A 13,209-nucleotide genomic window follows, 5' to 3' on the forward strand; every position below is an offset into this window, starting at 1 on the left:
GAAGGGGAACTGATCTGACAACATCTGGGCATGAAGGGAGCAATAAAGAATGCTATCAATAACGAATCAAGATCTTATCAACAGAATGGTATATAGACACTAATCTAAATAATAATGCAAAATAATGGCTATTATCTACTGGCAAGTGGATTGGATTGAGATAGATTGACAGAGGATTGAATTTAATTGAGTTCTACTATTAAGAAATAAGCAAAAATACAAAATAGATAGTCATGAGAGGGATGCCACTTCAGCTTAGTAATCAGCTTATACAAATGCAATTCCAAAATTGAGCTTTCACATTCTGTATATGCAATTATGTGATGCCATGATGCTTCCCTTCAATCTATTATTTTCTTTTCCTTTTTTTTTTGCAGAAAAATCAAAATTGTCAAAATGTGGAGAAGGGATTTTCAATGTTACTTCAGGTTAGCATATGACATCACAGAACTGCATATACTTGATTGTGAAAGCTCACTGTTATGTGGTATTGTATAAACTCCCTTCCTCCCTCCCTCACTCCCTCACTTTGTCAGAGTTGGTTTCAGGCATAAGAAGGAACCAAGGGAAGAAAACAAATACATGGCCTTTAGGAGAGATCATCCACGAATAAGATATGCCACAATAAGATTGTCAAGAATTATAATCTCTTGTCTAGGTTTAGTGAGGGCACAAATTTTATTCCCATAAGCGATGGATTAAAGAGTTAATGACAAAAAAGAAAAAAAAACTTGATAGAACTACCAATAAAGAATAAAAGTTCCTATGGTTCCAGAAGAGTCTGAGACTGCCATAAACAAGGTTGTTTCAAGAGAAACCTTAGTAGTTCGCTCAGTCAATTGTGGGCACAGTAGTCCTAATCAAGAAAACTATAACTTGTGTTCAATCATCAGAACAACTGCAATAACATACATCACGTCAGAACCTTTACAAAATATCTAAGCAGACAGCCCTTAGAAACCTACACACCTACACCAGGATAAGTGATGCAATTGAAGTTTAGTTCCCTTGCCATCCTTTGGCCAGCATTGCCAATGGGTAAGAAAATACTTGTTAGGGATTCTCTCTCAAAAGCATGGAAATCCCTGCTTACCCAGAGTAAGGCTAGCATCTCTGGGAATGAGCCAAACACAAAGCATCCCCTTGGTCAATCCTTATATCATTTAACAGGAGAGGCCTTACAGACTTGTGTGAGGAATCCTCTCTAGGCAAAAAGATCAAACAACATCAAATTGAGCTTTGATCGGAAGCTGAGGATCCACAAACTCCTGACTAGTGCATGAGGTATGTGTTTAGAAGAACTGTGAAGCCAGAAAAACATACACTTTTATGTAAAAAAAACACACGTAGCTTATAACTAGCCATTGCCCAGATCTGGGTCAAACTCCTCTATGACACAAGTCTTTTCCAAATTGCACTTTACATTGACATGTGACAACTCTAATCATTCCTGGTTGCCAAAAAGAACCAAACATAACAATTTCAACACACCAGATACAAGGAAAGCAGAGCAGTATAATTATTATTGATGAGTATACTGTATACAACAATTTCAACATACCAGATACAAGGAAAAACAGATAGTACAATTGCAGAAAAAGATAAGACCCAAAAACAAGACACAAGTACACCATCAAAGTAAAACATTAAACCTTCATGGCACAAACCAAATATGTCATACATTTTACTTCATAGGCATCAAAACGATCCACAACATGCACAAATATATATATATATATATATGGAGCAAATCGTAAACTAACACTGTGACACTATTCCCACAGGTAGGGAAGAAGAACCAACTCACAGTGCATCCTCAATTCCACTCCCACACAAACTCCCGTTCAATAGTCGTCACGATACTCTTTGTAACCATCCCTCCCAGCAGGTACCACCTTCTCTTCCACCCGCTCTGCAGCCTTCTCCTCCTTGTACTTCACCCCTTCATCGATAGCTAGCCCCCCGAGGGTTCCAGCCACAGCACCCACCGCAAGTCCAGTGCCTAGTCCATACCTTCCACTCTCACTCCCACCGCCCCCGGTCCTCCCTCTCTGCTCGTACTGCCTGCTGTAGTCCACTGGTGCGGAGGGTCCCCCGGTGTACTCATACTGAGGTGGAGGTGGAGGTGGTGGTGCAGAGTAGTACCCACTGGGGCGGTAATACTGCTCGGATCCGTACTGCGGCGGGACCGAGAAGGCGGGAGGCGGTGGAAAGTAGTATGGGGAGCTGGAAGGCGGCGGGTACTGCGGCTCAGGAGGAGGCGGCGGCTGGCGCTCGCGGATGGCGACGCGGATGCGGAGCTTTCCCTGTGGACGCCCGGAAGGGCGGAGGAGCGGGAGGCTGACGAGAGCGGAGGCCGCGGAATCGTGGCTAGGGTTAGGGTTTGTGGGGAAGAGGAGGTCGCGGAGTGGCGAGCGGGCGGATCCGACGAGCGGCTTGGGGGAGTCGGAGGGCTTGGAGTGGAAGACGTCGAGGGACAGGAGGATGGAGGGATCGTGCGGGGAGAGGTGGGGCGGGAGCGGGAGAACGAGGCGCTCGTTCCAGACTGGCTTGCACCCGCCGGCGTCGTCGGGGCGGGTGGCGGCTCGGCGGGAGGGGTCGAGGTAGGCAACGACGTAGGCACGGAGGTCGCCGCGTCGCCAGTTGACGTTCTTCAGGTGCTTCCCGGAGATGACTGTAACCTCCAGGTCGAGCGCCTTGGGCGGCGCCGGTGGCGGTGGCGGCGGCATCGAAGGCGGCGGAGCTTGGAATTGGGGGTGAGCATTCGGAGGAAGCGGGTGCTGATGCTGGTGCTGGTGCGGGTGGAGGGGCGAGGAGGGCGACGGCGAAGCCATGGCGCGGCGGCGTAGCAGCGGCCTGCTCTGGTTTTGTGAGGGCTCGTGGTTTTGGCACTGGTTCAGATGGAGTGGGCGAGGAAAGGGCGACGACTGATGAAAGTGATCGTGCCGCGTCCGCCATTAAAAATCTGCCAACAACTACGAAGATTGCGGAGCAGGCTGCAGGACCCAATTAGGCCCGCTACTTTTCTCAGGCCCCGCTACTTTTCCTAGTCACCAAGCCTCCCACAGGCCACATTTTATTCAGTTTCTTTTCATTTCTTCAGATGCAGTAAGACAAACAGGTGCAAATATCACGAAAGATGGAAATGTGGACCACTTGATCGTATTTGCATACCAGGTGCAAAAAGCACAGAAGTTGTGATTGTTGAACTGAAAGACCATGTCAGCATGTAGCTTTTTTTCTTTTTAACTTGATAGACGAGCACAACAAATTCCAAAATGCTGGGGTGAATGCAATAAATCCTAGTTCCAAAGAGAGGAATTGTATTTAGGACCTGAATAACTCACCCCAAACCAAACCTTGTGCAGAATTTATATGAAATACCCGGCACTCATTTTTTTTAGAATTCTAGGGACAAAACCCCTGTTCATATGCACTGCAAAACAGGACGACAAGTTTATAAGAGTTTGTAGCCCTATTACAATGATCTTGATGAGCTCCTTCTCAACCCGACATCAGGTCATTGGGTTGTGCTCATGTTCCAAAACTCACAGAACTCACAGAGCTCATCAATACGTCAGGTCATGTGGGATGAGTGAATTTGTGGATAGGCCTGTCCATCAACATCCCTAGCAGTAGCTGTAGCTCAAAGTTGCTCGAAGATAGAGGACAATAAAAGATTGGCTATAAAAAAAGGACAAGGGATTTTCAGTGGTATGATAATCTTTTCGCATCATTTATTAAACCAATAATTGAGGAAATGATAAATTAACAAATTTATGGTTTGCACAGGCAGGGGTGAAGCTAGAGCGAATATGAGGGGGGAGCACCATTAGCACTACATTGCTCTAAGCTTGCTTGGGGATGCATAGCTCCTAATTTGGAGGGTGTATAAGTGGTGAAAATTTGATTGCATAAGTACTTTTGGTTTTTTTCGTGGGTGCCTGGGCACCTAGTGCCTTCTACCTAGCTTCGCCCCTTGCACAGGTGTACCTCTTGATAATTTAGAGCTGGAAGTCTTCTTAACTCAACTGAGGCAAAAGGTATTTCCATGGCACTCTACCCCTGTCACCAATAATCTCCACAAGAGCATTTTCCATCTTTGAAATGGTGAAAACGGCTTACATCTCGGACCACAATCTCCCGTCCAGTTACCTTAGACATCAACTTAATAGCTATATGGCAATCATCACACACGCGTAGATTCTTCATAATACGGATAGGAACTCCTTCAGGTAAGCTCAGAAAAGCAAATGCTATAGCCAACTTCTCGCTGTGGTAAGCCAAACTAACTTCTTTCTCCTCATCCTCCATATCATGGAACACCATGCTCATGTCCGGTGCATACCCATATTGCCTGATTTTGGCCATCATTTCTTCCAAGCATTCATCAATCTCTCGTTGCCTTGTATGTGATTTATCTCCAGTGCAGAATTGGTGAACCTGACCCTTAAACTCCACCCAGCTAACACCAGGCTCTTTCCTCACATTATGTTTCCTCATGGTTTTTCTTACCGTACTGACGTCCTCCCATCTGCTGCTGGTAGCTCGAATATTTGACAGAAGAACATACGAGGCAGAATCATGAGGATCCAACTCAATGACACGTCCTGCAATCCTCTCGGCCATGTCAAATTTTTTCTGGATCTTACAAGCAGACAGTAGTGTCTTCCATATGACCCCATCAGGACGCACAGGCATTGACAGGATAAGGGCCTCAGCTTCGTTTAGGCGACCCGAACGTCCAAGAAGATCCACAATACAAGTGTAGTGTTTAACACTTGGCTGCAGTCCATAAGTTTTAGTCATAAGCTCAAAACAATCCATGCCTTCATCTTTCAGACCACTATGGCTGCATGCATATAGCAAGGTCAAGAAAGTAATCCCATTGGGTTCTGCCCCTCCAGCCATCATCTGTTTGAACAGATCCACTGCCTTTTGTCCATGCCCATGGAATCCATAAGCTGAGATCATCGCACTGCACAGCACAAGATCTGTACCACTATACCCAAAGAAAACTCTTTCTGAGTCACTTAGGCACCCACATCGAGAGTACATATGCACAAGAGAACTCATGACGGGCACAACTTTGTCGACTCCAGCTTTGATAGCCTGTGCGTGAACCTGCTGACCTTGTGCAAGAGCTGCCAAGTCCGAGCAAGAACTAATGGCACTCACGAATGTGACCGCATTTGCTTCCACGCCAACACCTCTCATCATGCAGAAAAACTCGAACGCACCCTCTGAGTCTCCATTCTGCGTTCTTCCAGCAATTATGGTATTGCATGACACTATGTTAAGCGACGGCAGCACTCGAAGAACAGCCTCCCCTTCTTCAAGAAAACCACACCGCATGTACATGTGTGCCAGCGAGCTCCCAACGCACATGTCCTTGTCTAGTCCAGCCCGCACAACATATGCATGGATCTGCCGCCCGGACACAACATCCCTGAGCCCAGCACAACACCGGAACAAGCTCCCGAGGCCAAACTCATCAGGCTGCATGCCCTCCCTCCGCATGGCAAAGAAGAAGCCCAAGCTCTCCTCGTTGAGTCCCGAGTTGGTGAGTCCGGCGACCATGGCATTCCACGTCGCGACGTTCCTCGCGGGCATTTCGTCGAACAGCTTCCGCGCGTTTTCCAGGTCACCATTCTTGATGTAACTCCCGATGAGAATGTTCCAGGACATGACATTCCTCTTTGGTATTCTCTCGAACAGATTGTGCGCGGTGGGGAAATCGCCGAGGTCGGCGTAAGCTAGGAGGAGGTGGTTTGCGGTGAACCGGTCGGCGGCGGCGCCCGACGTGGCGGCGAAGGCGTGAAGCTGGCGGAGGAGCGGGATGGAGCGGCAGGCCCGAAAGAGGTGGGAGAAGAGGTTGGGTTCCGACCAGAGGACCTCACGGAAGCGGTGGTGCAGAGCATCCTTGAGGCGGCCACTAGAGCAGAGGCGGATGATCTCCTCTCTGGCATCTGGTGGTCCGGTGCCGAGCTTCTTCAGAGCTTGCCTGGCCATGTGATCGTGCGCCACGCCGCGAGCATAGCGAGCTGGGGAGATGTGTATTGGCGATGGAGCAAGTCGAATCAAGCCATGGATTCAGATTCAGCCATTCAGGCGAGGCTGCCGTCGGCGGGACCGGGGCGCTCGGGGAGGAAAAACATACGGCTGCGGCTGCTGATTTTGACCCAACGGCTCATGGAGGCCCATACGTGAGGAGCCGCTACAACGATGGGCTGGCTCATATTCCTTACATGGGCCTCTCATGGATCTAATTTCAGCATGATTTATTTGTCGAGTCCACAATTTTTTGTTTGATGATATTTGCTTAGGTTCCTCCAACCGTACGAGTCAAAGACTCATATCTTAGTGAATGGGTTTAGCATAATAAATCTAACAAAGTGGTCGGTATCGAACACATAATATACTGTCCGTACGGTCACGTTTTCCTTTGCTCAGTCGGCTACTAGATATGCTGGAAGGACGTGTTCAAAGCGAGGATCCTCTGTGCCATTCTCTCTACGGCCGAATCCCGAAGGGATGTACCATATATTATTCTGAACCGTGGGGCGTAGTCTCTAGACGAACCTGGAAGGAAACGTAGTGTATATACTTTGCTCATTTCTTGATTGGATGTTCAGTATAATATGACTTTGTTGTCTCTGTACGCGTTGCTTAGTACAAAAGGAACTTGCGCGTACAAAAACTTGCTAGACAGCACACGCTGAAACTGAAGCATCTCGCAGCTGAAATTTGGCTAAACGCAGTGGCCGCCCGCACGAGATCCGGCCCGTCCAGCATCACGGCCGTTGAAAAGCAGAAGGCACGGGCGCCCCCAATCCAATCCCCGCTCGACACGGCGCCCGCTCCCGGACGGGCTAGCTGAGGCCCGCACCGCGTCATCCACCGCCCCCGGGGCCAGACCGGGAGCGCCGAGGGGAGGGAGGAGGTGGGTGGTCGTTGGTCACATCCGGTTCGGCCGGGGGCCGTCCCCCTGGCGTGGGCCGTGACAGCGAGGGATCGAGCTCCGCACGTTGGTACGGTGGCGCGGTCCCGGACTCGCCCCAATCCGCCGCGCGCGAGACGCTTCCTCTGTTCCTTAGGCTCACGTCGCCGCTCGCCATCTCGCCTCATCACACGCAGTGAACCGAGCCGCGTCAGCTCTACGGAGTAGTAAACTAATTCAACACGCTGCAGGTTTCTCCCTTCCTGCCACGCTGCTAGCGTTTTCGTCTCGATCTCCGTCGTGCCCCCAGGCCGTGGCGGACCCTAGCGATTGTTCTCATCCATCACTGGATCATCAGCTCATCAGTATCTACATGCTCCGCTACTATATGTGTTAAGAATTGCCGCGACAGGTGACTGAAAGGAACGTCGATTCGATCGCGCGCGCGCGGAGCGGATAGACATCCCCGGGTGCGGGGCGAGGTCGGTGCCAGAATATAGGCGCATGGAGCCACCGCACCCGCTGCGGGTGGTAGAAAATAGAAGTGGCGGTAATGCTGTTTTGTTCGATGTGCGGATGCTTCCACGGCGCCGAAACAATGCGCTGAGCTCAACTCTTACGGCAGTGTCTCTCTCTCGCTCTTCATGCCTACTACTAGTAGCTGGTGCGTGTTTAACGTGTGGCGCCAATAGAAGAATCGCACCTCGATCTTCAGCTGCTCGATCGATGACCCAAGCGGATCGGCCGACCTTTCGCTGCTGGTTTTTTCCTTCCCTTTTTGAGAAGAGCTCTTGCTGGTTTGGAAGAGGGAAGGATTTTACCTGACTTTCTCTAGTCCAGGGAAAAGGAATGTTTGAATCGCCTGAATTCTTAACAGGCCATTAGGGAAAAAAGTGTTGCTACATGTACCTAAGATATTCCCACTTGCGTGACAGAAACAAACCTCTATTTTTGGGGTGCGCACAAAGCAAGCGCGAGAGTGGCCCTCATCAGAGAGGCCGCCAGAGGCTCGGCCGGAAGGAGGAGACGATATGATAATGGGGGTGGAATCTCTCATTGAATGAACTGCCTTCTCCTCGCAAGGCGCCACGGCAATCATTTATGCGTGCCACTGTTAAGGTGGTCCATCAGTTAGGTTGCCAGTATATGCAGGTGGTACTCGGACAGCACTTGCATATATGGCATCTGCGCAACATTGTAGAAGCACCAAATTACATGCATGCACCGGAATAATTGTACCCTCGCGCTTCCTGACTTCCTGTCCTTGCGCAAGTTGGGTTATAGGACGAGCACGCGAAGGGCGGCGAGGTGGTTGTAAAAAACGGCACCTCCATGTGACCTAGGCCCAAGTTATGCATGCAGATCAATGAATCATAGCAGTAGGAGAAACATTGCTGCCTTGCTGGAGCTAGATCGCTAGGTAAAAAAATAAAAACTTATGCCGTGCTTGGGTGGGTCAAAGCAATCACGTAGGAAAAATGCTGGGCCAATTCTTATTTAGGGACATGTCATTTAAGATATTACTGGAATGTAGTAAGAGCTAGCATATTTTTTATCTGCTACTGAAAACTTTCTGTGGCTTTGTTCTTACTCCTTGCACCCATGTGGAAAACAGCAACAAAACATAAATTAAATGCTAAACTAGCTTTGACAATAACGAGTAAGAAACTCTAGAGCAAGGATTAAAGAAAAGAGAAGAAAAACGAGCATGAGAGGAAAGCAGCTGGCAAGGCCAATAAACAAATGCAACTACGCAAACGCCATCTGCAACTACACAAGAGCTTCCCTGGACATACCTGACCTGGAGCAGAGAAACTAACCAGCGAAGTCTAAGCAAAGCAACCGAAGTAAATATCAAATTTACCAGGGATCTACGGTGAGAAAGCGCCCATGGTTGAGAGTTGAGAGGCCACAAACCCCACCAAGACCCAATCACAGGCATCCACTTCCTTGCTCGCCTTTTCTTTAGGGCCTCCAACGGTGGAGCCGGAATAAACTCCGGCCACAGCGGCGTCCGCCGGGAATTCGATACTTCTCCCCTATATACTCACGCTACCTTCCACCTCCCCCTTTTACTTCTCTCCCTCGCCTTCCTCGCCACCAGCCAGCGGCCAAGATGATGGCGGAGGCGTGGACGCAGGTGCTGCTGCCGCCGACGGCGCCCTGCTTCTCCGGGCAGCCGTCCTGCTTCTGGCAGGACCGGCACGCGGGTTTCGGAGGGAGGTGGGACGAGTGGACGGCGGAGGAGAACAAATTGTTCGAGGAGGCGCTGGCGCGGGTCGACCGCAACGCGCCGGACCGGTGGGAGAAGGTGGCGGCGATGCTGCCCCGGAAGACGGTCGTCGACGTGGTGAACCACTACAACGACCTCGAGAACGACGTCGGCTACATCGAGGCCGGGCTCGTGCCGTTCCCTCACTACAGCGGCTCGCCGCCCGCGTCCGGGTTCACCCTCGAGGACTGGGACGGCGGCGACGGCGTCTTCAGGCGCGGCTACTGCCTCAAGCGCGCGCGCGGCCCGGACCAGGAGCGCAAGAAGGGCGTCCCCTGGACGGAGGAGGAGCACAAGTAAGCCACAACCCCCACCCTCCAGAACCACCGTCGTGCCAGGATCGATGGATCCGCTCGCGTTCTTGCCGCTAAAAATGGCGAATTTCGTTTCGTTTCGGCTCTCAGGTTGTTCTTGATGGGGCTGAAGAAGTACGGGAGGGGGGACTGGAGGAACATCTCGCGCAAGTACGTGACGACGCGGACGCCGACGCAGGTGGCCAGCCACGCGCAGAAGTACTTCATCCGGCTCACCTCCGGCGGCAAGGACAAGCGCCGCTCCAGCATCCACGACATCACCACCGTGAACCTCCCCGACGAGGACCGCGGCAACGCCTCGCCCTCGCCCTCGCCGCAGTCCGCCGCCACGAACCCCTCCGCCGCTGACCAGTTCGGCGCCCTCGTGGACGTGAAGCCCTTCGCGCCGCCGCTCGGCGTGGCGCACCCCTACGGCGGCGTGAAGCTGGAGCCCAAGGGCGCGCTCGTGGCCGGCCTCGGCTTCGACGACTCGGTCCTCCTGCAGATGCAATGCGCGGCGGGGCAGTTGTGACGGGCGGCTCGTGGCGCGGCGAGAACCGCGCGGAGGAAAGGACGGCTCCCTCCCGGTCGTCAGGAACGGGCCAGGTCGCAGCCTCCTCGCAGGCCGTCGTGCTAGGCTTCGATGGTTGCAGTGCAGAGTCGGTTGCGTCTGGGGTATCAGTGAGATGGCATGGCGCGTCCCGTGTGAAGATGACAGTGACGGAGAGACCTTCCAGGAGCTCCGCGAACCGAGAGGCCACGGGCGTGCCGTTCCAGCGTCCAATTTCAGTTCAGTTCAGTGTAAATAGATTCAACCGCGAGTACAGGGCCCAAGAACTCCCATCGTACCGAATAAGCAAGCATCCGATGAGGCCTTTCTTTGGGTTTCTCTACAGCGTCACCGGCGGCTTGGAACAGGATTCAGGATCACCGGGCCTGTCAAAATCTCCGTACCGGTCTGTTACTGTAATGTTGGTGTGTAATGGTAGCGCTCCTGTCCTGTGGAGATGGGGGTGGGACTCGGGCAGAGTGTGTGATGCTTGTAAGGTCTCGCAAGGTTCTTGTCCGACGATGTTCCACTGCCATCAAGTCTAGATCCGCTCAGCTCTCTCTGACTCTCTTTATAGAGCGTGTTTGGTTCCTCCGTACTAAATTTTAATCATGTTATATCGAATATTTGATACTAATTAGGAGTATTAAATATAAATTAATTACAAAACTTATTGTATAAATGGAGGCTAATTCGCGATATTAATATATTAAGTCTAATTAGTCTATGATTTGATAATGTTGTGCTCCAATAAATATGGTCTAATGATGGATTAATTAGGCTTAATAGATTCGTATCGTAAATTAGTCTCCACTTATTTTACGGTTAGCTTATATTTAGTCTGCCTGATTGAAATCCAAATATCCGATGTGACCTAGATTGAAAATTAATCACTGGATCCAAACGGCTCGTAAAAGACTTCAGAGTGCTTGGTGCCGTCGCAGCAGAAGCAATAGGAACCTGAAACACAGCCGTGATCCGGCTGGGGATCGGTCTCAGTCTCACCGTGGACTCTCTAGCTGCCATGACTGCAACTAGTGTCGTCTCCTCCATGTGGAAGTGCCGTACTTGCCGTTCATGTGACCACCTGCCGCTCGTCAGAGTGGCAAAAAAAGAATAAAAAATTCAGCCGCATGGTTCTTGCTCTTGCTGCCCATGCGCAGATGTTGCCCCTGCCCCGGCTCTGACACTCTGCGATCTGGCTCCAGATTGGCCAATCGCGGCAGCAGAGGTTCTGATTGATCCCTCCAGCTCAAACGAACGAAGGTGCATGCAAGAAGGGCTTTGCCTGCCTGATAGTGGCTGGCACGCTGTAGTAGGCGCTGAGTTGGAGGTCCACCGAACAAGAAGGCATCACATGCCCCAACAATCTCTTCCCGTCTTTCTCACCGTCAATTCCATAGCAAGGCCCCGGCGCCCCTAGGCCCTACAGAAGAGGCACCCCTTCCCTTTTCAGTGTCAGTGGGTGCACACTGTGCAGGCAGCAGGGCCAGCGAGCTGCCAAGATTCACCCGGCGCCCAACTTGCACGCGCCCACATGACCGTCGCCGGACGTGCGGATCCATCCACTCAAGGCCTCGGTGGCGCACACTGTTAAGCCGGGGGGGCGCTCCTAGTGGGCGCGCTCATTTTCCCAACGAGGCCCTTTCCGAGAGAGAGAGAGAGAGGCGGCCAGGCACTGCTCGGTTGATGGTGATGCGGCTGCGTGCGTACTGTGTTTGGAAATGGAATCCGAAATCCGTGGCCGGTGTGTTTCGCCTGATACCCTTTTCTGTGTCCGGCACGCCCCACCGGCCAGCCTCGGCCGGTGGTGGCCTCGCCGTGTCGCTGGCTCGCCGGCGATCCCGGGGGAGCGCGCAGCGAGAGGAAAGAGGAGGCCGCAGACGGGAAAGGAGCGTGTCAGAGACTGTCAGTGCCACTTGCTTCATGTGGCGTCTGACTCGGCTCTCGCAGGGAAATTTCAGTTGGGTCACGTCCCCGGTTCGCCAGCACCTGACCCGACCAGTCTGCTGTCTGCTTTCTTTCTCCTCCACGAACCATCATTGGCCCTTGCTCCCACCTCGCAGTGATTCCAGTTTGCCCTTGCTCTTCGGTGCCCAGATCGCGCTGCGTTGATGGCCCTGAGCCCGCGAATGGGCTGTCTCGTCTGGTCAGGACAAAAGCGTAAAAGCGCCTGAAAACTAATACAGAAACTCACACGCCCGGTTGCTGCATCTCTGAATCCCAAGCTGGTGGCGGGTGTCCCCTCGGCCGCTAACCACCCCGGTTTTTGTTTAATCCCGCTCGCCTTTACTCCCTCGCCTGGCGTGCCACTGCCTGACCCGCGTCCATGCCCGCGCCGCGCTGGCTCCAGCCACACTCCGAGGGCCAGGGCCAGGCTGCTCTGGCCGCAACTTGCCGCGGCGCAGGCAGGCCGGTGGGGCTGGCTGGAGCCGCGGGAGCGGGGCCCCGGGAGCACTCGCCGCGCCCGGCCGGGCACACGCGAGATTCATGCGAATCCAACGCGACGCGAGGGGGCCGCGGGGTGGGGTGCCGCTACTGAGTCACTGACCACCCCCTCCCTGGCCACCGGCCCGGCCCCCCGGGCTCCCGCTTTAGATTTTGTTTTCCTGCGCGCCCTCTCCTCCCCGGGAGACGGCAACGGTAGCCACCACCACCGTATGATACGAGCACTCGCGTCGCGACCGGTACGGGTGCTGCCGCCTTTGGCTTTGCCGGCGGCGACTTTTGCTCGTGCGAGGTGAAAGCGCCGGCCGGCACCGCGGGTGAGATGAGTGCTCCGCTCCTTTTCCGGTCTTTACCCTGCCATTGGGCGCGGGTGAAAGCGGTGGCAAAGCATCGGGGCTCGAGGGCCGTGGAGCTTTTGGGCGTCACGTCCGCCTTTCCCTCAGGCAAATGTTCGGATTCCGCAAATGGGCGATATAATTGGGGAAATAGAGGCGGAGCGCGGAGATTCCAGATTCCACACGCCCCTTTCCAGCGCCGGACCACCCAGACGTGCCTGTCGCAATACCGGCAAAACATATCATAACCCGAGAGGAAAATAAGTAAATAAAGAGGCAGAACAGCCATGTGTAATTGCTGAAGAACAATGTCATCTTTTACCTAGAACGCACTAGGAGAACGAAGCTTTTTTTTTTGTCCCCCCGTAGTT

General features: G+C 52.5%; 3 protein-coding genes across 4 annotated transcripts; 1 reads left to right on the forward strand and 2 right to left on the reverse strand.

Annotated features, from left to right (window-relative positions):
- Positions 1-1,495: 1,495 nt before the first annotated feature.
- On the reverse strand, positions 1,496-2,938 carry LOC112892175 (leucine-rich repeat extensin-like protein 3). Its single transcript, XM_025959290.1, has one exon. The coding sequence runs from the start codon at positions 2,832-2,834 to the stop codon at positions 1,845-1,847; it is 990 nt and encodes a 329-aa protein (XP_025815075.1). The 5' UTR covers positions 2,835-2,938; the 3' UTR covers positions 1,496-1,844.
- A 190-nt stretch (positions 2,939-3,128) lies between these two features.
- On the reverse strand, positions 3,129-6,141 carry LOC112892174 (pentatricopeptide repeat-containing protein At2g41080). The gene has a single exon (XM_025959289.1). It carries the CDS (start codon positions 6,010-6,012, stop codon positions 4,069-4,071), a length of 1,944 nt encoding a protein of 647 aa, XP_025815074.1. The 5' UTR covers positions 6,013-6,141; the 3' UTR covers positions 3,129-4,068.
- Positions 6,142-8,899: 2,758 nt separating this feature from the next.
- Positions 8,900-10,653, forward strand: LOC112892176 (transcription factor DIVARICATA-like). Of its 2 annotated transcripts, XM_025959292.1 has the most exons (3): positions 8,900-9,508; positions 9,617-9,895; positions 9,944-10,653. In XM_025959292.1, the coding sequence occupies exons 1-3, from the start codon at positions 9,057-9,059 to the stop codon at positions 10,035-10,037; spliced, it is 825 nt and encodes a 274-aa protein (XP_025815077.1). In that variant the 5' UTR covers positions 8,900-9,056; the 3' UTR covers positions 10,038-10,653. The 2 variants fall into 2 exon arrangements, with proteins under 2 accessions (XP_025815077.1, XP_025815076.1); XM_025959291.1 differs by having other exon boundaries at positions 8,903-9,508; positions 9,617-10,653.
- Positions 10,654-13,209: the final 2,556 nt, after the last annotated feature.

Source organism: Panicum hallii, chromosome 5 (genome assembly GCF_002211085.1).
Source record: "Panicum hallii strain FIL2 chromosome 5, PHallii_v3.1, whole genome shotgun sequence".
In the NCBI taxonomy this organism is placed as follows: Eukaryota; Viridiplantae; Streptophyta; class Magnoliopsida; order Poales; family Poaceae; genus Panicum; species Panicum hallii.